This window comes from Eptatretus burgeri, chromosome 16 (assembly GCF_056783735.1).
Source record: "Eptatretus burgeri isolate ZD-2024b chromosome 16, Ebu_testis_v1, whole genome shotgun sequence".
NCBI lineage: Eukaryota > Metazoa > Chordata > Myxini > Myxiniformes > Myxinidae > Eptatretus > Eptatretus burgeri.
In genome coordinates, this window is record NC_140976.1 from 41,158,547 (window position 1) to 41,183,158 (window position 24,612).

General features: G+C 43.7%; 2 protein-coding genes across 9 annotated transcripts in view; one reads left to right on the forward strand and one right to left on the reverse strand.

Moving 5' to 3' along the window:
* The window catches only part of LOC147010934 (uncharacterized), a 95,177-nt gene extending 73,265 nt beyond the window's left edge, over window positions 1-21,912 (forward strand). The window contains exon 9 of the mRNA XM_085859828.1: window positions 21,486-21,912. The gene's annotated coding sequence lies outside the window, so the exon portion shown is untranslated. The remainder of the gene's footprint in view (window positions 1-21,485) is intronic.
* LOC147010935 (uncharacterized) overlaps window positions 1-24,612 on the reverse strand; it is a 234,455-nt gene that overhangs the window by 3,920 nt on the left and 205,923 nt on the right. For 7 of the 8 annotated variants that reach the window (XM_085859819.1, XM_085859817.1, XM_085859816.1 and 4 more), the window contains 3 exons: window positions 24,290-24,442; window positions 23,774-23,914; window positions 23,273-23,549 (listed from right to left, as the gene is read on the reverse strand). In XM_085859819.1, coding sequence (XP_085715945.1) covers window positions 23,273-23,549; window positions 23,774-23,914; window positions 24,290-24,442 — 571 coding nt within the window. The remainder of the gene's footprint in view (window positions 1-23,272; window positions 23,550-23,773; window positions 23,915-24,289; window positions 24,443-24,612) is intronic. The other variant, XM_085859813.1, reaches the window with a different exon arrangement.

A 24,612-nucleotide genomic window follows, 5' to 3' on the forward strand; every position in this document is an offset into this window, starting at 1 on the left:
CCATCAGTCAATGACACACATACTTCATTAATGGTTAATGACGTTGAAATCGGTTTCAGAATCCAAGCTCGAAATCCACTGTTTCTCTGTATAAAGCCACCATTTGGATCAAGGTGGGTTCAAGGTGTGACGTCACTGGCGAAAATCAAAAATCAACACTCTAGGGCTTTTTCTGGCACTTTGTAATTGGCAAAAAGACATACATTCAAAGATTTTTTTTCCGCTTCACCGTGATTAATGATTTTCAATAGTTTATAAAAACAGAAATTGCATTTGGGTTCCCTTTAAAGTGAAGCCCCATGCTTTTAATTAGCATGCGATACTTTGCCCATCTTTTATCCATATTTTAAAATACTCTGATGTACCATACCCTTTACAAAGCGTTGATGCTGCTGAAGCAGTTTCTTCGTAAGGGTTATTCTGGGTGGTTTGCCATTGTCTTACCAGCGTTGTTTGTGCATTCTCTATCCTTTTAAATGCTAAGCATCAAGCAAGGAAGCAAAACGTACCATTTTTCAAGTCTTTGGTACAACTCGGCTGGGGTTTGAACTACCGACCATCCCTACTCAGAGCGGTCTCTCTAACCATTATGCAACCGAGTCTGGTATATATAATCATAAAAACAATATGCCAATAGCCATTGTGAAATTATTTTGAAGGGTTTTTAAAACATCAGAAAAACGTTATCGAGTAAAACTAACTGTTCTGTTGGAGGGATACGTATCAGGTAGATGATAAATTAGCATAGTCCATGTGTTTGTTGTTAGAACATAAAAAAAAAAATCAGGGTCCGATGAGGAAGACATTGTCCTGTTCTTGTGTATGCACTGAGGGGTAGCATAGTTGGCAGACAATAGGTAAGAAAGTGTTATTAGTTTTTGTCCTCTCGATGAAGCAGGTGAGGCGCCAAGTGGGGGTAAGGACGGGATGGTACCAGAGGGGATCTTTTACACGTTTGCATCCCATGCGCAGATTTTAAAAACCTCCTTTTGGCCTGGGATGGTTAGCGAGGCGCCATTACGTCAGCCAGCCTGCGTGATGGCATAGCTCATCGTGCTCTACCTCCCCTTGAATGTTTAAAAAACATTTTAAGCACGTTATATTTGCTCATGTTTTAAAAACCTGACAAAATAATTTTTTCACAACCTCTTTAAAATGCTGTGAAAATGTTTTGTGTTTGCTGTGGTTGACCTTTGAACATGGAGGCACAAAGCCAATCTAGTCACTGTTCTGAAACCTTTCTATGACAGCTATATCCTTCCTCAGTTATGGCAACAAAAACGGAACATGATATTTCAGCTGAGGCCTCACTAAAATCCTGTACAATCATAAAACACCCTCCCTTTTCCCTTTTCCATTTATAATTTATCTCCCCTAAAACCCTGTATCCTCTACCTATATCGGCCTGCAATTGCCCTGTCTGCTCACATCCCCCGTATCTATTGCCAAGCCCAGGTCTTTCTCATGTGTGACAAGCTCCAAGATCTGCCTCTTAAATTATATAGTCTCCATGACACTTTCATTATTCTTACCCATCCCCAGAACTTTACATTCCTAATGATAAACTGTATATAATGGTTGAGACGGCGTAAAATGCCGTAATATTTTGTCCAAGTACTGCGACGTTGGACGAAAAGTATTTTGTCCAACAGATGAGTTTGAAAGTGCTAAGAAGGCGATTTGTGCTCTTCAGTGTTCAAGTGTATAATTCTTCTTCTTCTTCTTTCGGCTGCTCCCGTTAGGGGTCGCCATAGCGGATCATCCGTTATGATCCGCATAATAATTTGGCACAGGTTTTACGCCGGATGCCCTTCCTGACGCAACCCTGGTCGCCTCTTACGACACAGGGATGTGGTACACCTATTTTAACTGGGGCATACACCGGTCCCAGTACACTGGTACTCACTTCGCCGACCTTGGAAGGATGACAGGCTGAGTCAACCCCCTGGTGTGTATTAATTCAAGTGGCCAACGGGGCTTGAACTCAGGACCTTTTGGATCCTAAGACGCTACCCTAACCACTACGCCAACACCAGGCTTTTGTTCAAGTGTATAATTAAATTTATATAAAATAAAGGTTTTAAAGATTGTATAATTCTTTTTACAGAAGTATACCACAATTGATGCACCATCTTTTACACCACCTTATTTACTGTTATATTATATATCATGCCTGTTGTTTGTGTCCTTTTAGTGGGGCATATGATACAAGCATCAAATTTGGCACATTTGTTCTCCAGGGGATTCTAATCAAATCTGTCTGAGTGGCCATTTGAAAATCCAAGATGGCGGCCATTTTTCAAGATGGCCACCAAGTTAGCCTCCCGAAGTTGACTTTTTGCTTAGTATTTGTAGTTGTCCGATTTGCATGATCTAGGTGTGGATACCCATGTTTTCAAGCCTGCTGGAGTGGATTTTCCTGTTTTTAAAGCCCCCTGACACACTTTTTCTGATTTTTGCACCACTTTAATGATTGTCATATGAAGTTAAGGCCTTTCTGCAACCAGGCCCTTGCTAGTAAATGTTCAAAGTTATGCATACCATGTGAATGTTCCTCCAGCTGCTACTGTCCACATATGCAGCTGCAGAGAGAGTGCTGTGCAGGGGAGCCCTGACTGAAAGCACTTGCATCTCCAGTTGCAACCTTTCTTACAGGAACACTTGGTCAGTTCCTGACAGCTGGCTGCAATAGGGGGTAGTGTTGTCCAACATATCTGCCAAGTCTCTCCTTTGTGTCCATCCCCATTCAGCAGGACTGCTCGTGTCTGGACTGGAGATGGTTGCCTGGCCCCAGATGATCCCAGCCTGATAGGCTGCACGTTTTGCATGTTCTCCGAGGGCTGCCTGTGTTGGTGGAATTGAGTTGTACGGCCTCTGCTTGCGGGCAAAGAGATCCAGTCTTGCTCCGTCCACACCAGTGGCTGCGCTTGATCTGCCATACATGAGGACAACGAATCTCTCCAGCCTCTGCAGGTCAAGATTACGAATCAATGTTGGATGCTGGCTGAGATTGGTGAATGTTTCAGAAACATCATCAAATACGTTCCAAGTCTGCCATGCAGTTCTCTTCCCTTTACCACGGAAGGCAGACACGACGTCACATCCAGTGAACGCATGGAAGTATGGGATCCCTCTAGCTTTCTCAGGCCCTATTGCAGAAACTACCTCATGGACTGGAATCCATCGTGCCTTGGCTCCATGGCCAAAGGCAATCCACATGTTCTCAAGACCTAGTTCCAGTAAGGATGGCAGTACAGATATTGCTATGACTAGTACATCCGTGTCATTAGCCTTAATGATAATGGACTTGCGACCATCCGTCATTGCATCCCTGGCGTGTACAAATATTCGAGTGTCAGCTTCTTCAATATCAACATGGAGACAGCATCCAGTGACTTCCTTGTGTTGCTAATGGCATCTTCTCCCTTTGTGACAATGACTGTGCTTGTCGTCTGTGCTTCACACATCTTTTCCGCAAGGAAGTGAAACAGCTCAGTCCTGTTGCTGTCATCTCGAAGAAACTTCCCCAGTTACTTGGGGTCTGACTGGTTCCTGTCACTCTTCTTCCGATTCCTTGCCCCCTTTTCGACCTTGCCTCTGACTTCAGACTTGACTTCTTGTACACATCAAACACAACGTCCACCCTCTCGTACCTGGCACCATAGGATTCCACCTTTGGGATGATGTCTTCTTTAGCATAGTCATCAAATATCTTTGAAGTGCGTGGAGGTAGGGCATTGATAAGTGCTGAGCCATCAATGATGACTGCATCTCCCCTTGGTTCTCTGTCTGGGATGTTCACTTGCGCTTCAAGAATTTCAGCCAGCTGTGACTTCTGACATGTATGAAGCTTGCCACTGTCACTGAGAGATGCAGGGTGTGACTGATTTTCATGCTTGAAGAATTCTTGCAAGTCACACTGCCTGTTCTGGCATGAGATGAAGAGTTGTGAGAACAGCTGACAGTCGTCTTTCAGGACTTTCTCCTTACAACTTCCCCCAGCTTGCTCTTGTTTGAAGAAAGAAACAATGTTTTTCTTGATTGGATGATAGAAAGGACAATCACCTTCATTCTGTCGCCCCTCCATTAACGAATGGAATTGCTCTTTGCCCCGCTGGTGATGTGTAGCTACCATTTCGGCTAGAGTTGGGTCTGCAATGTTCTTCATGTCTAGTACCAGTAGGTCGGCTGATTCTTCTTGGAATGGGTTGCCCATCTCCTGTATTACTGCAGAGAGTGCTTTCACCTTTTCAAAGAAAGATTTCTGGGCACTCAGTGTCTGCTCATGGTGTCTGCTGTTGTTGGTTGCATCTTTCATACCAGACATGGCCTCGTATCCAGCTACTAGACTCACTTCAGGTCCAGCGACCATCCACCTATGAAGTGCTGCCGGGTCTTCTGTCAACCCAATTGCTCCTCCGTCACCTTTGATGACTGCATTATTTTGCTCGTGGGCTTGGTCGATTGCCAGGGCAGAGAATTCTCTTCTCGACTTGTGGATAACGAAGTTCCCTTTGTGAAACTCCCTGGCCACATCTGGATGTTGTTGCTCAAGCGACATCATATCTCGGAGGTGACCTGGGATCCATCGCACGTAGTTGACATTGTTATTCGCAAAGAAGTCAGGCGCCAGTTCTGAAAGTGCTTCACGGTACAGGTTGGAGTCTCCTTCTCTGAATGAGCAGATCAGGGTGAATATGGTGAGCTCCATGTTCAGCACCGTACTCCAGAACTGGAACTGTGGACTCTCTTGCCTTTGTTGTTCACAACAATCTTCAAAGGTTATATCTGATCTTTTAGACTCTTCAGAGCGGTAGTCATGGTATGCTTCCTTCATCAGTTTGTACAAGCTGCATGCAGTGATCTGGTGTGCTTGTCTTATCCTGGTGACACTGGATGCAGACAGGAAAGACTCTGCTGTACCAGATGAGGCCACCTCTGCTTCCACAATGGAACTGGTCCAGCCACTGTCCTGTAGTAGTGTTCCTATCGACTGGCTTGCTACTGGAGGAGGGTTGGGATTTTTCGTAACGTATGCTGGTCAAACATTGGTGAATGCTTCTGGAAGCTCTCGAACTTTCTTCACCTTCATTTCTGACTCCAGTTTGAGCAGCGCACATTCATCGCCAGCATTTTCAGTGCTTGGATGTTGGAAAATGGACACACTTGTGCCATGGAAGGATGTTTGAGCTGTGGTCGCAGTCGGATTATGATCTCTGTTGTCCACTGCTGCAGTTGTGAACAACTGCTTTCTCAAGACTGGGGGACAGATGACTCCATCTTCCACATACCGTGCAACAACTGCTTCTCCTAACTGGACTGAGACTTCGAGGACTCTGTCGTATGATATGCTGAGCCCATTCTCATGGAGCATGTCAATGAGTTGTCTCTTCCTCGTCTTGGCAAACACATACAGGCCAACGTAGACTGCAAAAGTTGTCTCACTGTCCTAGGAATGCCTGTGGACATCCGTTCCTTCCTTGTACTTGGCAAAGCAGTTGTACTGCAGGAGATGTGATATAGAAAGGTCAGATTTCGATGCTCCATGCTGGAGTTGGGACTTGATGTCTGCACCATGTTCGACCATGCAGACAAATTGCAGAAGTGATGGTGGTACAGCCTGTTCTAGGTCTGTCGTGAAACGTGCTGCTGAAATGCGACTTTTGATGGAGCATCTTCTTCTTCTTCTTCTTTCGGCTGCTCCCGTGAGGGGTCGCCACAGCGGATCAACCGTCTCCATTTCGCTCTATCCTCCACATCTTCCATTGACACTCCAACCGCCCGCATGTCCGCCCTCATCCATGAACCTCTTCTTTGGCCTTCCTCTTCTCCTCCTGCCTGGCGGCTCCATCCTCAGCATCCTTCTCCCGATATACTCCGCTTCCCTCCTGTGCACATGTCCAAACCATCTCAATCTCACCTCTCTCACTGTCTCCAAACCGTCCTACCTGCGCTGTCCCTCTAATATACTCATTCCTTATACTGTCCATCCTCGTCACTCCCAACGAGAATCGCAGCATCTTTAACTCTGCCACCTCCAGCTCCGCTTCCTGTCTTTTTGTTAGTGCCACCGCCTCCAAACCATAAAACATAGATGGTCTCACTACCGTCTTGTATACTTTCCCCTTCACTCTTGCAGCTACCCTTCTGTCACAAATCACTCCTGCAACTCTTCTCCACCCACTCCATCCTGCCTGCACTCTCTTTTTCACTTCTCAACCACACTCTCCGTTACTTTGGACAGTTGATCCCAAGTATTTAAACCCATCCACCTTCCCCACCTCAACTCCTTGCAACTGCACCATGCCACCACCTTCCCTCTCATTTACGCACATGTACTCCATCTTACTCCTACTGACTATCATTCCCTTTCTCTCCAGTGCGTACCTCCACCTCTCAAGGCTCGCCTCAGCCTGCTCCCCACTCTCCCTACAAATCATGATGTCATCCGCGAACATCATAGTCTATGGAGACTCCAGTCTGATCTCGTCCGTCAACCTGTCCATCATCATTGCAAACAGGAAAGGGCTCAGCGTTGATCCTTGGTGCAATCCCACTTTAACCTTAAACCGGTCCGTCATTCCAACCGCACACCTCACCGCTGTCACACTGTCCTCATACATATCCTGCACGATCCTCACATATTTCTCCACCACTCCCGACTTCCTCATACAATGCCACGACTCCTCTCTTGGCACCCTATCATAAACTTTCTCTAAATCCACAAACACACAATGTATCTCCTTCTGGCCTTCCCTATACTTCTCCATCAACATTCTCAAAGCAAACATCGCATCAGTGGTGCTCTTTCCTGGCATAAACCATTATTGCTGCTCACAGATCGTCACCTCTCCTCTCAACCGAGCTTCCACTACTCTTTCCCACAACTTCATGGTGTGGCTTAACAACTTTATCCCTCTGTAATTTCCACAGCTCTGCACATCATCCTTGTTCTTGAAAATCAGAACCAGTACACTTGATCTCCACTCCTCTGGCATTCTCTCACTTTCCAAGACTTTATTAAACAATCTGGTTAACAACCCCACTGCCATCTCTCCTAAGCACTTCCATGCCTCCACTGGTATATCATCTGGATCAGGTCTCGTCTTATTTTGTGACGTCTCGTCTTGTCTCGTCTCGAGACGAGACAATAAGCATATTGTCTCGAGCATGTCTCGTCTTATTATCCCAGCAGCTTTCGCTAGATGGATCGCTTCACCGTACTTGGATGCCTGTGTGAGGATTGAGCCTACATCATTCTCAAAAGCCAGCAGAACATCTCGTCCTTGGCGATGAGCTTGCAGCTTGGGGATGTGAAAAAGCAGCTGGTCCTTAAGTAGAGTAGGATGAACATCAGGCGATTCAACACCAAGCTGCTCCAGCCTCTGCTTGTAAAGCATGGTCATATCAGCAAGCCTGAAAATGGGTGGATCTGTACTATCACTGGCAGTTTTCATCTCATTAATGTGGGTGACCAGTTCGGAGAAAGCAATTTGATATGCTTCTGTTGGGGAAATTATTACTCTCTAGACAAGAAACCTTTGCCTCAGTCTGAGTAGGTCAAAGTGTTTGTGTTTTTCCTCTACTGTTCTACTATTTAGTTGTTAAGGCCTACCACCTACTTATAATCTTGTCTTTCTTTGACACTTTGGACATTGCTTGGGTTTCTGAAAGTACAAGGTTCATTTCAAACCCAAAACCCATTCGTTTTATGACAAAGAAAAGAAGCGACTTCGTCTGAGTTACCCTTCCTGACTTTGAAACCATGTGATGAACCGAAATTGACTTTGAAAATTGAAGGCCAAGAGATTCCTTTCTTAGTCGACACAGGAGCGACCAAATCTGCGCTCAGAAGGAGTGATTTCCCAGACGCCCCGTTATCGCGAGAACGAGTAAAAGTAGTGGGAATGTCGGGAGTTGCTAGTACGATTCCACTGACAGAGCAGCTCCGGGTGGAAATTGGACCATTGTCTGCAAACCATGCATTTTTGATGGCAACTGATACACCAATTAATCTGTTGGGGAGAGATCTGTTATGCAAGCTGAATTGTTCAATTAAGTGTACCCCTGATGGTGTATATTTAGAAATACCTCACGAATCACACATAACTATGATGAATTTATTACAGGAAAATACAGAAAATCTTGTATATCAATGGACTGTGATTAATTGTGAAGCATTTAACCATTTGCAGGAATATTTATCACATTTGGAGAGAAACGTACCCGAGGTGCTCGATTGGGTGAGTAAACACGGCATGGACAGACGGTACTTACAGACTCGACTACATTGCATTGCAGATTGCAACATCAAGGGAAAAGATAACGTCTATGCGAGTGAAACACTCTCGAAATTACACCAGACCTTTGACTTAGTGTTGGGAACAATTTGGATTGGGAAGCAAGGGATTGGCCTGGAGGTGCATCTGACGCTGGAACAATTAAAATTGTGGAACCAACCGTCCAGTGTTACACCACATGTTACTTTAGCGATTGCAGAAGGTTACCAAGAAACGGACATTGGTCACATGGTAACCTCTTTGAAAAAAGCATCACAAGCGACTTTGATGGAATCGAGCCAAGTAAACGGACTTTGGAAGATCGGGGAACAGGGATTCTGTTGGACAGAATGTCAAGGATCAGCAAAAGCTGTGTTTGAGGTGGTCGATCTCGCAGAATTAAATGGGTCAGGAAAATTACCTGAAATACTCGAACAAGTCCCGACTTGTCTGTGGGCAACACATGCCAACGATGTCGGCCAAATTAAAAGTATGAATCCAATCAAGATCACTATAGATCCAAAAAAGAAACTGCCTCGAAAACCGCAATACCCTTTGTCTCCAGAAGCAGAGGTAGGAATTGCTCCTGTCGTGGAAGCGCTATTGAAACAAGGGATAATTATTCCCACTGTTAGTCAATGTAATACACCGATCCTACCTGTGAGAAAACCTGGGAAACCAACGTGGAGATTCGTACAGGATTTGAGGGCAGTGAATGATGCGGTAATTCCAGCTTTTCCTGTAATTGCAAATCCAACTACCATTCTATCAAGCATCCCAAGTAACACTACCTATTTTAGTGTTGTGGATCTTTGTTCAGCTTTTTTTAGTATACCAATAGCCCAAGAAGTACAGTTTCTGTTTGCATTCACCTACCAGGGAAAGCAATACACTTGGACTGTATTGCCCCAGGGTTATTGTGAAAGTCCAACATTATTCTCGAGGGCCCTCAAAGACGACTTGGATGATGTAGTTTTCCCTTGTGGATCCACACTGATTCAATATGTTGACGACCTGCTGATCTGTTCAGCATCAAAAGACGCATGCGAACGAGATACATTGACATTGTTGAGGGCCTTAGCCAGGAAAGGACACAAAGCATCGAGAGCTAAATTGCAATTTTGCCAAGAAGAAGTGAAATATTTGGGGCATATTCTGAAGGGAGACACAAGACGCATCTCCCCTGAACGTATAGCGGCAATATTAAACCTGCCCAAGCCAACTACTGCTAAACAGATGAGGTCTTTCCTCGGAATGACCGGCTATTGCAGACAGTGGATACCAGATTATGCGGCCTTAGTGCGCCCCCTGGTGGACATTGGTTCGGCAAACGCACCCAGCCCACTTGCATGGACACAAAATGCAGACAAGGCTTTTGTAACGTTAAAACAGGCTCTTTCTTCGGCTCCCGCTCTGGGTTTACCAAACTATGAAAAACCTTTCCATTTGTATGCATGTGAGAGACAGGGATTCACACAATCTGTGCTGACACAGAAGCACGGGAATAAATTACGGCCTGTTGCATATTATAGTACTAAATTGGATCCGGTAGCGCAAGGATTCCCCCCTTGTCTCAAGGCAGTAGCAGCCGCTTCGCTCGCGGTGCAGGCGACCGAAGAGCTCGTCGCGGGAAACACTTTGATTCTCCTGGTACCGCATGCAGTGACAGCTGTACTGTTAAAAACGAAAACACAACATTTGTCGGCTTCAAGAGCAACGACATACGAACTCTCACTCACAGCACCCACGAACATTACGATTAGGAGATGCGCACCGCTGAATCCTGCTAGTTTGTTGCCAGGAGTACAAGATGGTGATCCTCACAATTGTGAAGAGATAATCGCCCACACGTGTCAACCCCGTCCTGACTTGAGAGACACACCAATCCAAAATTCTGAATTGGTTCTATATGTCGACGGCTCATCATCGCGTGCACCTGATGGATGTTTATTAACAGGCTACGCCGTTTGCTCTGATCACGAAGTAATCGAAAGCGGGAGATTGGCTGAGACCTGTTCCGCGCAGCAGGCAGAACTGTTCGCCCTCACTCGTGCATGCCATTTAGCCAAAGGCCAAATAGTGACAATCTACACTGACTCCGGCTATGCCTTTGGTGCTGTACACGAATTCGGAGCACTCTGGCGCGAAAGGGGTTTTATAACGTCATCAGGTACACAAGTAAGGAATGGAACATGGATTGCGAATCTACTGGAAGCAATACTTCTGCCTCACCAAATTGCAGTGGTAAAATGTGACGCCCACACTGGGAGATCTGATGACGTCTCACGGGGAAATGCCAGGGCAGATGCAGCTGCAAAATCTGTTGCCCACACCAGAGCTCTTTTAATATCACAATGTGTATTGAGACAAGAGGCAACACCGACCATTGACGATATAAACACTTTGCAGACAGCTGTCAGTGCTAAAGAACGAGATTTGTGGATACTGGCTGGATGTGAATTCGATAATGAATCCAAATTATGGAGATCATCTGATGGTCGTGTGGTGGCACCAAGAGCTCTATTACCTTGGCTCGCCCGATTGGCACATGGGGCCGGGCATACTAGCAAAGGCGGCATGAGTGCTTTAATTGGGAGACAGTGGTTTGCCCCGGGGTTTAGTCCAATTGCAGAACAGTATTGTAAGACATGTCATATTTGCCAAAAACATAACCCAGCAAGGGGGGTGGAGATGGCCCCAGGGGGGGTCATCCAATTCCATTCGGACCTTTTGTTCATATCCAGATGGATTTTGTCCAGTTACCAAAATGCTGCGGTTTTGAATTTGCGTTAGTCATCGTCGATTTGTTCACCAAATGGGTTGAGGCTTACCCTTGTCGGAAAGCAGATGCCATTACTGTGGTTAAACTGTTGATGAAGGATTTCATCTGTAGGTTTGGAATACCTTGTAGGATCTCCAGTGACCAAGGTACTCATTTCACAGCCGAAGTGGTGAAAGAATTATGTCGCGTATTGCAAATAAAGCAACATTTCGACTGCCCGCATCGTCCGCAATCTGCGGGGGCAGTAGAGAGGAAAAATGGATTCCTGAAGAATAAACTGGCCAAGATTTGTGAACAAACTGGATTAAAATGGCCAGATGCTCTGCCAATTGCTCTCATGACTATGAGATCTACCGCAAATCGAAACACTGGCTTATCTCCGCATGAGATTCTGATGGGAAGACCAATGAGATTACCGAACTCACCTCCTTTGACTATAAAAGACATGAACGTGCAGCAAATGGACGACACGTTGCTTACGTTCTGTATCTCTCTGAATCATGCTGTAAGAACTTTTTATGCACAGGTGAAACAAGCTCTGCCAGAACCAGCCACATCTGATCATCACAACTTCAAACCCGGAGACTTTGTTTATGTGAAAATTTACAAACGGAAGAACTCTCTTCAGGCACGTTGGTGTGGGCCATTTCAAATACTGCTAACTACCCATACAGCTGTGAAGTGTAAAGGAAGAGCAACATGGATTCATGCCACACACTGCAAACTGGCACACGGCAGAAAAGAATCCGAGGAGAACATTGCTTCCTGATAACTTTAATGATTCTTTCCATTGCAGGATTATTTGTACTACTAAATGCAAGTGGTGCAATGTGTACTTGGTCTGTTAAACCGATAAGTACTGTCTGTGATCAACATTATTTGCATGTTCTTTGGAGATGGGCCTATCAGACTACCCACCAAACTAAGCCTAGGGCATTCAGAGACCGAAGAAGCTTAACGAGCAAAGTGGGTTCACCACATAGAATAAACACTTATCTGGCTCTTTCTCGTAAACACGTGAAAGCTTTTAATAAAACCAATTGCTGGGTTTGTACTAAGATACCTCATTCAGCAGTTACTGGGATACCGCTTCTGGCTATACCATTCAATCTGAGTGAATGGTGTGGGTACTGGGCAAAGGAAAGAAACTGGGATAAACAAGATAATAACCTTGACGACCACATCGTTACCAATGGAAATGGAAATTGCCTCCGACAACGAAATTTCAGTAACTGGTTTTGGCCAAATTTTAATTTAAGTAAAATGCCTCCACATTTTATGGTTGAACGGGCAACAGAAAAACCCGAACTATGCTTGGTACAAGAGGCATGGGGAGAAAGAAGATTAGGGAATTCTGAATGCAGTCATTATGTTTATGAAAATCACACGATGGGACCACAAGTCGCTTTAAATAATACCTATTTCGTGTGTGGAAATCGAGCATACCCATGGCTTCCAGTTAATTGGAGTGGATCTTGTTTCTTGTCATTCATTTTGCCACATATGCGCCTGTTATCTAAGTCACCTTTTGAGCATTTGAAACGGGGTAAACGGGGTTTCACGTCAACTGAACTGTTCTTCATGATTTTAATCCCTCACTACGGTGTTGGACAAACGTCTGAGGGATTGGCAGTTAGCTGCTTCGCTTGAATTATTGGCAAATAAAACTGCTCTAGGCATGGTTGATATCAACTCGGAGGTCGTCGCCCTACGTGCACTTTCAATGCAAAACCGAGTTGCGCTCGACCTCATTCTCGCGGCTCAAGGAGGAACGTGTGCTGTAATTAACTCTGAGTGTTGTACTTATATCCCTGATAACTCGGAGAAAATCACGAACATAGCTGATAAGATTAAACAAAAAGGAGCCAAGTATCACAATTATTTCACGAAAGATGGGCTTTATTCCTGGTTTGAAGGGATTTTTGGAGGCTGGGGAACTACCCTATTGCATTGGATTTCCGTTGGGTTATTGTGGATCATCATTGTAGTGGTGCTTGTTAGATGTGCAACAATTACAATGCCGGCATTGATTGTTTCTTGTCTAAAGAGGAATACTGCTAAAAAGGTGATGGTGGCCCAAGCACCACCCTCATACCCTGGTTTTGAGACTGAGTCCTACGACTTTTTTGAGATAGAACCTGAACTTGGAAATCCATAAGTAGCGCAAATGAATGTGTTCAATATTCACGGGAATTGTCAATCCACTCTTGCTCATCTGCTTTGTTCCCGAAATAGGTTGTCGAAAATCAGCTGTGCAGCCCAACGGGTAGCCTTATCTTCTATCGGCCTAGGGGCCTACCGGAACCTCAACCAGGTCCGAAGCTGTACAACCACATGAAGCCACCTGGCTTGCGGGACAGGAAAGGCTAAGGGACTGAGCTCTACGATGGGGAAAAGAGGGGATGTGACTACCCAAGAAAATGGGCACACTCAAACGCAAGAGAGAATGCATTTCCAAGTGAAGAGAAAATATATATCGTTAAACTTAACTAGTGTTGCCTTTTTAGGCAACAAGGGGGGAGTGTTGGGGAAATTATTACTCTCTAGACAAGAAACCTTTGCCTCAGTCTGAGTAGGTCAAAGTGTTTGTGTTTTTCCTCTACTGTTCTACTATTTAGTTGTTAAGGCCTACCACCTACTTATAATCTTGTCTTTCTTTGACACTTTGGACATTGCTTGGGTTTCTGAAAGTACAAGGTGACCGGGCTGATAAGCTGTGCATTCTGTTTTTGCGATCAAAGGCCTCTCTGCTTATAAAATGGAATGGATATATGGGGAGAGGGAGAATGATCTGGGGGAGAGCAAATAAATGGTACAACAGGAAAGAACTCCTTGTGGACATTGATTATTACTGGACTTCTGTGGTTTATTTTATCCCGATACATGCAACACTGAGTCGGCTAGACGTTGAATCCTCGAGGAGGTCAAGATCCCTCAACAATCAAGAATCCTTTCGATCACGACGCGGTTCGAGGGTGGAAATCCACGTCACTTCCTTCCAGTGCTCCTGTGCCTTCAGGTAGTCTCGTTCTCGGTTATACAGTGCCACCAAAGCAGGCAGGGTGATATTTCAGTTCTCGTGCTTCGACATCTCCACTCAGTTTGGCAAGGAGTTTTCTATCACTGAGTGTTTTTGCACATTTGTTTATTCTCTTATTCAATTTCAGTCATTGCTTCTCTAAGCTCACCCCCTTGGGTTTCGCAAAGAAAACATTCTTGTGTTTTAGCTTCTTGGACCTTTCGTGGGATCTTACTTCTACTGCCCTCATCATTAGCACCTGCAGGGATTGATCTTTTTCAGCTCTGTGTAACTTTGTGTCGTTAAATAGAAGCCTGCAACTCTCATGATGTCGTGCCTTGTTTTGTCTCAAGGTTTCCTCTATCCCACCACCTTCGTCAAGTTTTGCAGGGTCTAGCTTGATTGGTAGTGCATTGAGCGAGTGAAACAGAGGAATATTCCTTGCAAAGTTCATATATCCATCATCTCCTCTTTTGGCAGGATTGGCCTGGAGGGACTTTAGATCTTCTTTCTTAACCTCCTGACATAGGCAACACTTGGTCCAGACAGTGTTCCATGATTTACCAGTCGAACTCGCGTCCATGGCCAGTATGACGTTCAGGGTCGAGGGTTTATCCTTTTACCACCCTGTACATTTATAATGGACACTTTCCTGTATGGGATACAACTAGGTTTATGCATCTGCCCTACACCTAGTCCGATCGTTCATCCAGTGTTACAAGTCCCATGCGATCTGTACACCATCCAGATAACTAAAACTCCGTTATCCTTGGCTCGGCTCTCCCACGCTGGCACGTCTTGTCGATTCAGGTGCGGCTGCCTAACTGATCGGGGGTTGATTAGGCAACATTTGGGACACTAGTAAGTTGTTGCAGTATGATGCTAACAATGATGCCAACATACAATTCCTACTTAGCTGACACTGAACCCCATGCTGAGTTTCACAGCAGTGATGTCACCAATGTGCCTTGGTAGTGCCCGACAATCACTCCTTCAAGAAATTCTTACTTGGCGATGAACTGGAAATGTTGATTAAAGGACTGGTAAGTGGCCTGCATTCAATCAGCACATCTGTTTCATCAACTTCGTGCACTTCGAAAATTTGGAGCTAGATGTACTCCATCACACGCAGAGACCTTCTGTGTGCTACCCTCATCTAGTTTAGCCCACGAGCCAACGCGGTTTACCAAGGTGGGGCCAATGCCGTGCACTAGCAACTTCTTGGAGCTATAGATGAGAGTTGGGCCAGTGATATGGACCAGTGCCAGTAGTCCATCCAAGGGATGTGGGTGACTGCTGAAACAAAGGTTTGACTTTGCTGGGTCTTCTGTCCAGGAGGTAGCATAGTTGCTGTCAGTGTCAGTGATTCCAAAATGATTTTTCACATTCACAAGTCACATGATCGCAGGTTACATTCGGTACCAACTTGCAGAAAAATACCTCTAACACTACACCCCATGCATAAGTAGCTACTACTACATACATGTTAAGTCATGCAAACATATGAAAATCATAAACAATTGTGCAAAATCAGAAAAAAAGTGTCAGGGGGCTTTAAAAACAGGAAAATCCACTCCAGCAGGCTTGAAAACATAGGAATCCACACTGAGATCATGCAAATCGGACAACTACAAATACTTCTAAGCAAAAAGTCAACTTCAGGAGGCTAACTTGGCGGCCATCTTGAAAAATGGCCACCATCTTGGATTTTCAAATGGCCAATCTGGCAGATTTGATCAGAAAACCCTGCAGAACAGAAATGCCAAATTTGATGCTTGTATCATAATTTGCATGATTTTTTTTACTATCTACTACACTATTTATGACAATCTTAAAAACATTAAGTTTCCTGTTTAGAATTCTGACCCCCAAACACTTCAAAAAGCATCCAGGAATGGTTCAAGACAAGACGTTGGACTGTTCTGAAGTGGCCAGCAATGAGTCCAGATCCAAATCCCATTGAACACCAAATCTGTGGGGAGATCTGAAAACAGCAGTTGGGAGAAGGAACCCTTCAAGTCTGGGAGAACGCAAGAAGAGAGGGCCAAACTTCCAGTAGAGAGGTGCAGGAAGCTAATTCATGGCTGGAGGAAATGCTTGACTGCAGTTATTTTGTCCAAAGGCTGTGCTCCCAAATATCAAGTCTTGGGTGTCAATAATTTTGTCAATGCCATTTATTTTTACTTTCTCATTTAAAAGGACTAGTACGGGCCTGTAGGGGCGTGCCTGTAGGTGCGTAAATGACTATTGCATTGGGGCATTTTCACCCCCCCCCTCACCCCTTCTCTCGTTCCAGTACCCTCTCTCATGGGTGAGGCGTGCCAGTATGTGCAGCTTCGTTCCTTCGCTCTCGTAAACGACGACTGGATTGGGGCAGTTTCAATTTGATCGGACCAACCGTATCATAAATGGCCATAACTTGGGAAACATACTCAAGTCCTCAGCGTCAATTGTGACATCATATCAAACGAAGAAGAATTGCGACACCCCTCTCTCTTGCCCCCACTCTCACCCCCCCTCTCTTGAATTGTGATGGCCCCTCTCTCTCGCCCCCACTCTCACCCCCCTCTCTCTCCCCCCCTCTTTCCCCTTCCTCTCTCACCCCTCTCTCTGTAAATGTATTCACAAAAAAACAAACAAATAAATAAATAGACATTAATTGTGATGTCATAGCACCGTGTCTTGTCAGCCTGGTGTGTTGGCGCAGTGGTTAGGGCAGCGGCTTGGGATCCAAGAGGTCCTGAGTTCAAGCCCCGTTGGGCCACTGAATTAATTCACCAGGGGGTTGACTCAGCCTGTCATCCTTCCGAGGTCGGCGAAATGAGTACCAGTGTACTGGGCCGGTGTATACCCCGGTTAAAATAGGTGTACCATATCCCTGTGTCGTAAGAGGCGACCAGGGTTGCGTCAGGAAGGGCATCCGGCGTAAAACATGTGCCAAATCACAATGCGGATCGGATGATCCGCTGTGGCGACCCCTAACGGGAGCAGCCGAAAGGAGAAGAAGAAGAAGAAGAAGCACCGTGTCTTGTCATTGGTTGACAGATAAATGGCCGTAACTTGGGAACCGCTTATCCGATTAATATCAAACCTCGAAAAGGCACATCCGCAGGTCCCCAGCAATATTCCTGGCAAGTTTCCATCAGATAGGACCGTCAATCGTGCAAAATAAAAAAAAAATAAACAATAATTGTGACGTCATAGCACCGTGTCTTTTCATTGGTCGACAGATAAATGGCCGTAACTTTCGAACCGCTCGTCCGATTGATACATTTACATGTCGAGGAGGGGGAGACAGGAGGGGGGGGACAGGAGGAGGGACAGAGGAGGGGAGAGAGGAGGGAGAGAGAGGGGGCATCACGTCACGAATGACGTCAGAATGCTTCCTCTTTTTTTTCTCCCCCCTTCTCTCTCCCCCCTCCCCTCTCTTGCCCCCCTCTCCCCCCTCCCTCCATTCTCCTCCCCCCTCTCTTGCCCTTCTCTCTCCCCCTCCTCTCTCTCACCCCTCTCTCTGTAAATATATTCACAAATGTCTACCAAGCACAACTATTAATTCCAACCTTGGGAAAAAACAGCTTTCAAACCCTTGGGAAACAGCCGTTTCCCTCGGGAAAATTCAAACCTTGGGATGAATTAATAATTTGAATAATAATCAAACCTTGGGAAATACAGCTTTCAAACCTTGGGAAACACTTGGGAAACAGCTGAAATGGATGAGGAAGAACGATATCAAACTTTGAAAAGGCACATATTCAGGTCCCCAGTGTCGATTGTGACGTCACACCAAACGAAGAAGAAGAATTGACGTCAATCATGCAAAAATAAAAATTAGAAAAATTCAATGAACATTAATTGTGACGTCATTCGTGACGTCATAGCACCGTGTCCTGTCATTGGTCGCCAGATAAGATGGCAGTGGGGTTGTTAACCAGATTGTTTAATAAAATCTTGGAAAGTGAGAGGATACCGGAGGAGTGGAGATTAAGTGTACTGGTTCCGATTTTCAAGAACAAGGATGATGTGCAGAGCTGTGGAAATTACAGAGGGATAAAGTTGTTAAGCCACACCATGAAGTTGTGGGAAAGAGTAGTGGAAGCGAGGTTGAGAAGAGAGGTGACGATTTGTGAGCAGCAATATGGGTTTATGCCAGGAAGGAGCACCACTGATGCGATGTTTGCTTTGAGAATGTTGATGGAGAAGTATAGGGAAGGCCAGAAGGAGTTACATTGTGTGTTTGTGGATTTAGAGAAAGCTTATGATAGGGTGCCAAGAGAGGAGTCGTGGCATTATATGAGGAAGTCAGGAGTGGTGGAGAAATATGTGAGGATTGTGCAGGATATGTATGAGGACAGTGTGTCAGCGGTGAGGTGTGCGGTAGGAATGACGGACCGGTTTCAGGTAAAAGTGGGATTGCACCAAGGATTGACTGAGCCCTTCCCTGTTTGCAATGGTGATGGACAGGTTGACGGACGAGATCAGACTAGAGTCTCCATGGACTATGATGTTCGCGGATGACATCATGATCTGTAGGGAGAGTGGGGAGCAGGCTGAGGCGAGCCTTGAGAGGTGGAGGTACGCACTGGAGAGAAGGGGAATGATAGTCAGTAGGAGTAAGATAGAGTACATGTGCGTAAATGAGAGGGAGGGTGGTGGTATGGTGCAGTTGCAAGGAGTTGAGGTGGGGAAGGTGGATGGGTTTAAATACTTGGGATCAACTGTCCAAAGTAACGGAGAGTGTGGTAGAGAAGTGAAAAAGAGAGTGCAGGCAGGATGGAGTGGGTGGAGAAGAGTTGCAGAAGTGATTTGTGACAGAAGCGTAGCTGCAAGAGTTAAGGGGAAAGTGGGAATGTGCTGAACCAAGGACCAGATGGTGGAAGCTGAAGGAGGAAGACTGTTGCATGGAATTTAGGGAGGAGGCGAGAGAGGTGTTGGATGGTGGTAAAGATGGGTGGGATGATTGGGCAACTACTGCCATCACAACAAAATAAGACAGTAGTGAGACCAGCTATGTTGTATGGTTTGGAGGCGGTGGCGCTAACAAAAAGACAGGAAGCGGAGCTGGAGGTGGCAGAGCTAAAGATGCTGTGATTCTCGTTGGGAGTGACGAGGATGGACAGGATAAGGAATGAGAATATTAGAGGGACTGCACAGGTAGGACGGTTTGGAGACAAAGTGAGAAAGGCGAGATTGAGATGGTTTGGACATGTGCACAGGAGGGAAGCGAAGTATATCGGGAGAAGGATGCTGAGGATGGAGCCGCCAGGCAGGAGGAGAAGAGGAAGGCCAAATAAGAGGTTCATGGATGCGGTGAGGGCGGACATGCGGGTGGTTGGAGTGCCAATGCAAGATGTGGAGGATAGAGCGAAATGGAGACGGTTGATCCGCTGTGGCGATCCCTAACGGGAGCAGCCGAAAGAAGAGGAAGATTTAAAAGGATATATTAAGTTCTGAATCAAAAACAAAGGTTCTGTAATATTAACAGTGAAATAAAGAATTGTGGAAACCAAATTAGTTCAGCAGCTGAGGGGGGTAACCCTAACATCTCTGATAAAGTTTTTTTTTTCTCTGCTGATAATTAATCTCTGGGGTGTATGTAATGATATCCAGGTGGGTGTGAACCTGTCACCCTTGAGCAATTTGAAATACTAGTACGGGCCCGTAGGGGCAGGCCCGTAGGTGAGTGCCAGTATGTGCAGCCCTCTCCCCCCCCCTCTTGCCCCCCTATATCCCCCCTAGTCTCGCCTTTCCTCTCTCCCCCCTCCTCTCTCGCCCCCACTCTCATCCCCCCCTCTCCCGTCCCCCTCTCTCGCAGATATTGGTCGACAGATAAATGGCCGTAACTTGGGAACTGCTCGTCCGATTAATATCAAACCTCGAAAAGGCACATCCGCGGGTCCCAGGAATATTCCTGGCAAGTTTCAATCGTGCAAAAGTAATAATAAAAAATAAATAAATCAATAAATAAACATTAATTGTGACGTCATTCATGACGTCATAGCACTGTGTCCTGTCATTGGTCGACAGATAAATGGCCGTAACTTGGGAACCGCTCGTCCAATTAATATCAAACCTTGAAAAGCACATCCGCGGGGCCCCGGCAATATTCCTGGCAAGTTTCAATCAGATCGGACCGTCGATCGTGCAAAAAAATAAAATAAAAATGAATAAACAAATAAACATTAACTGTGACGTCATTTGTGATGTCATAGCACCGTGTCTTGTCATTGGTCGACAGATAAATGGCCGTAACTTGGGAACCGCTCGTCCGATCGATATCAAACCTCGAAAAGGCACATCCGCGGGTCTCCGGCAATATTCCTGGCAAGTTTCAATGAGATCGGACCGGTGGTCGTAGACAGACAGATAGACAGACAGACACACAGAGATTGCTGGAATTATAGATAGATTCAAGATGGCGTCCAAGATGGCTGCCAAAATCGACTAAAAGTAGAAAATTCATGTTATTTCAGTGTTTTCTGCTGTAGACCTATGACTTTTTGGATGTCATATATGTTTTCGGGTCCACTAATTTAAATAAAAAGCGTTTGTGAAGTATTTGCTGTTCTGTTACTATAGTAACTAGCAATTATAACTGCGATTATGTTGGTAAAAGATGGTTAAAACAACCAAATTGCCATAATTGTAAGAAAATGTTTATTGTTGCATTATTTTGTTGTTTTTCTATTGAAGAACTAATGACAGTAATGTTTTACATAAAACAGAATTAATGAGTAATGAAGTTATGGTGCCATGGTAACCATGACAACCAATGGAATTGTGATGTTTGAAATAAGCGCTGAAGATATATAACATAAAACTGTGCATTTCTGATCTCAGTTAAATATTTTCAAACTCTTCGATCATGGTGGGTTAAATTTGATTAATAAATTGTTTAATGTGGCCATGGTAACCACAAAAATGTTGCTAAGAATGTGTTCTATGATATTTTGATAAATACATTTATTGTTTAGTCTGGCAGCCATTATGTCTATTTTACTTGCTGTTTATTCAATAGGATATTATTAGGATAGATAAAAAATATCCAGGTGATTGTGATGTTATCCATGAACAATTTGAACAATCCAATATGGTCGCAAGTGAAATAATATGATCACTGACTATCCAATATGTGTGTATAATTTTAACCAGGCTTGATAAGTTATGTAATGCATTTTTTTCTAATTTTTTAAGGTATCAGAAACCAATTAAAACTATTGCTGCCTTTACAAAATGTTTTATAATTAAGATACCAGTGACTGAATGGCTAACATGGATGAAGCCAAACCACTGACACCTGCATTCACAAAAGATATACAGCTGTTAAAGCTTTAATTATTGCTTGTTAGATAAGTTAATGCTAAATGCTTTCAACATTAATGTTAATGCAAATATTTTTTCATTTCAGAATGATAATGGACCTCATTATATCTTCAAATTTAGATTGGATGGACAAATGCATTCATCAAAGACAACGAACCACTCAACTTTCAATTATCACTTGATAAGTTAAGAATGCTTTGTACAGTAGATGTAGATATAGGTAGTGCATAGATTTGTTTGTTTCTTTGCAGGTGAATAATGGATGATATATGCATCTTCAAATTCAGATATGAAGGCGAATGTGATGCTAGAAAGCCATGCTCACAAAATTGTGGACAAGCACGGTTGCATACAATTATCAATGCAAGCAAAGCATTTCGGGACGGCCTGCACATTGACCTTGAAAGACAACTTGCAGAAAACCAAAGCCTCACAATAAAATACCATTTGTATGCATTATGAATAGCTATGAATTTGAAACAAATATTTCATCTAAAAATATCTTTTTGATATCCCAGTCACTTGTTTTTCTGATTTTCTCAATAATCCATCAGAAACATATTAATCTTTCATTCTTTGTGGCCATTGTGACCTCAATAAGTAATTTCGTTTTAATCATATAATATATGTAAAACTAAGTTTTCAGAAGAATCTAGCTGTCATTAAAATGATATAAAACATGGTTCATTGTGTTTTTAATTGATATGGTCATCGACATGTAAAAATTCGTATTTTTCCTCATTTCCTGGATGTCATTTTCAATTCATCAAGTTGCTCAGGGCTGAGAAAGTCACACCCACCTGAATATCATAATATACATCACAAAGCTGCATATGAAGTAGAGAAAATAACCATATCAAAAATTTTGGGTCCAGCTAAAATTTCCTTTTCTGGTGCAGGACTATAGTAAAAAAACATAATTAAAAACATTCGGTACCAATTTACAGTGGCATCTTTGTGGTAACCATGACAACATCTTACAGTTTATTACCAAATCGGCCCCCATATGGTTTATGAGGTAGAAAACAAATAAGATAAAATGTACAAGTATATACATTATATGCTGTGCATCTTTAACACCTAACTAATCAGTGATCATTTTAGATAGTTACCATTGCAACAGAAAAATTCAATTACATCATCCTATTTTACTCGATGCAGTGATCAAGAGCATTTGCCAAAAAGATTAAAAAATAAACTTGTAATGAACATGTTCTTGAAATATATGGCAGATTGCCACTTTTCTATATTTTACTGACATAACGGTAGTCATAGTAAGTTACCATAGCAACGGTACAGCTGATATTTCCCAAACTATTTTACACATTGTTGAAACTCAAAACATACATTTGAACAATAAAATCATTGATTTCTGGCCGACTACATTGAAAGAATAGAAATTTTAGAATTGTGGCAGCCATCTTGGACGCCATCTTGAATATTTAAAGTTGCTCAAGGGTGACAGGTTCACACCCACCTGGATATCATTAGATACACCCCAAGGGTGAATAATCAGCAGAGAAAAAAAAACTTTATCAGATATGTTAGGGTGAGGTGAAAATTTGGCCTTTGGCTGCTGGACTAAATAGGTCAATTTCAACTTATTTTGAGAAAATTGTGAGTTTTTTGAAAAAAGTGCAAAGGTGCCAATATTTTTGGCCACGACTGTACCACATTTACAGTTTCAATACCCATGGGTTCATATTTCATGTGTTATCATATCGGAGCTCGTTTTAATCTCAGGTCAGAAGGATAGATGGACAGTTTATGAACGGCCTGACGATGAAAAACATAATGTGCTTTTGCAAACAACTAAAAACCTAACACAATAATGTACAAGACATTTATAAACACTTTCTAAGACAGACTCACCTTGTGCCATTTACATCAGCTCCTGTGGAAGAGGAAGTAATGCCTTTGTGCAAAGAGTCTGCTCCTTCGACCAATGTGCGCATCTCAGAGACTTTGGCATCAGTATGGACTGTGTCACCATTTGGTTCTGCTGAGGATGAGATGCTGGACGCTGAGCTCCCAGGTTTTCTTGAACAAGTTTCTTCATTTGGAACACCCATTGCAGAGTTGGGTCTGTGTGTTTCATAGGTATTTTTGGATACACTGTGAAGCTGGTCGTGATGAAGCTGCCTTTCCCCTGTAATGTGGCAAAAAGTGCATTTTGAGCGAAAAAAAGGAAAAAAAATACAAAGAAGAAGAACATTGCTAACAAGTTCACGAGGTACACTTGTTAAAATTGATGAGAGTTTACTCCTGTTTACATGTTTTAATGTTTCTTCAAAAATCAATCTTACAGGATTATCCATCAAATTTTAAGCATGCAGTATTTGATCTGGCATGTGCTCTAACTGTGACACGTACCATCAGACTTGATGAAAGCCCCTATTTGATCAGTCCTGGAATGGATATCTGAAGACCTTTCAGTACCGGATAACGTCATGTCTGAAGATGGAGCAGGAGGCGGCCACATACGAATAACGTTCTCCACTGCTTCAGGCAAGGCTGCGGTAAAGTGGCCAAACACGTTAAAATATAATCATTCAGTGGTCACACTTTTCAAATCTGTTCATAGAAGTCATTAAACCGAAAGGTGATTTACACCTTTACTGACAACAATGATAGGAGGAAAAAGGTTTGAAGATCTATTTTCAATGTATTCTAAAAACAATTCACTCATAGCGAGAAAATGACAAATGTCAAAATAAACTGTGAAATTACCACCATGTCAGATACTTGCAAGGTGGTTTAAAGCAATAAAAAGCTTTGAAACTCAATTATATATTTGAAAGGTGGAAAGAAAATATTTTTTTGTCATCATTAATGAATTAAAAGTGCCGGAATTTAGTTGAGCATCATTTTATTGCTTAATGAACTCACACAAATTTGAAGGGTTAGACTTTCCAAAACCACTTCGAGGTGGCCACGACTGCAGGGTTGTCGGTGGTTCATTCTCTTCACCGTTTTCTGCTGGTGTTGCAACTTGATGTTGAGAGACCTCTTTTGGAGTTTGATATTTTCCTGGAAAACAACCTACACGCTTTAATCACACAGACACTCAGCAAAACCTCACACTTGATGTAACAAACATTTAAACTGAACCCAATTGAGAGTCAGAATGTGTCTGGTGAGTGCCAAAGAACATTGAAATTTGTTGAATTTGTACAACTTGTATGAGTCAACAATATCAATTGTTTCAGACG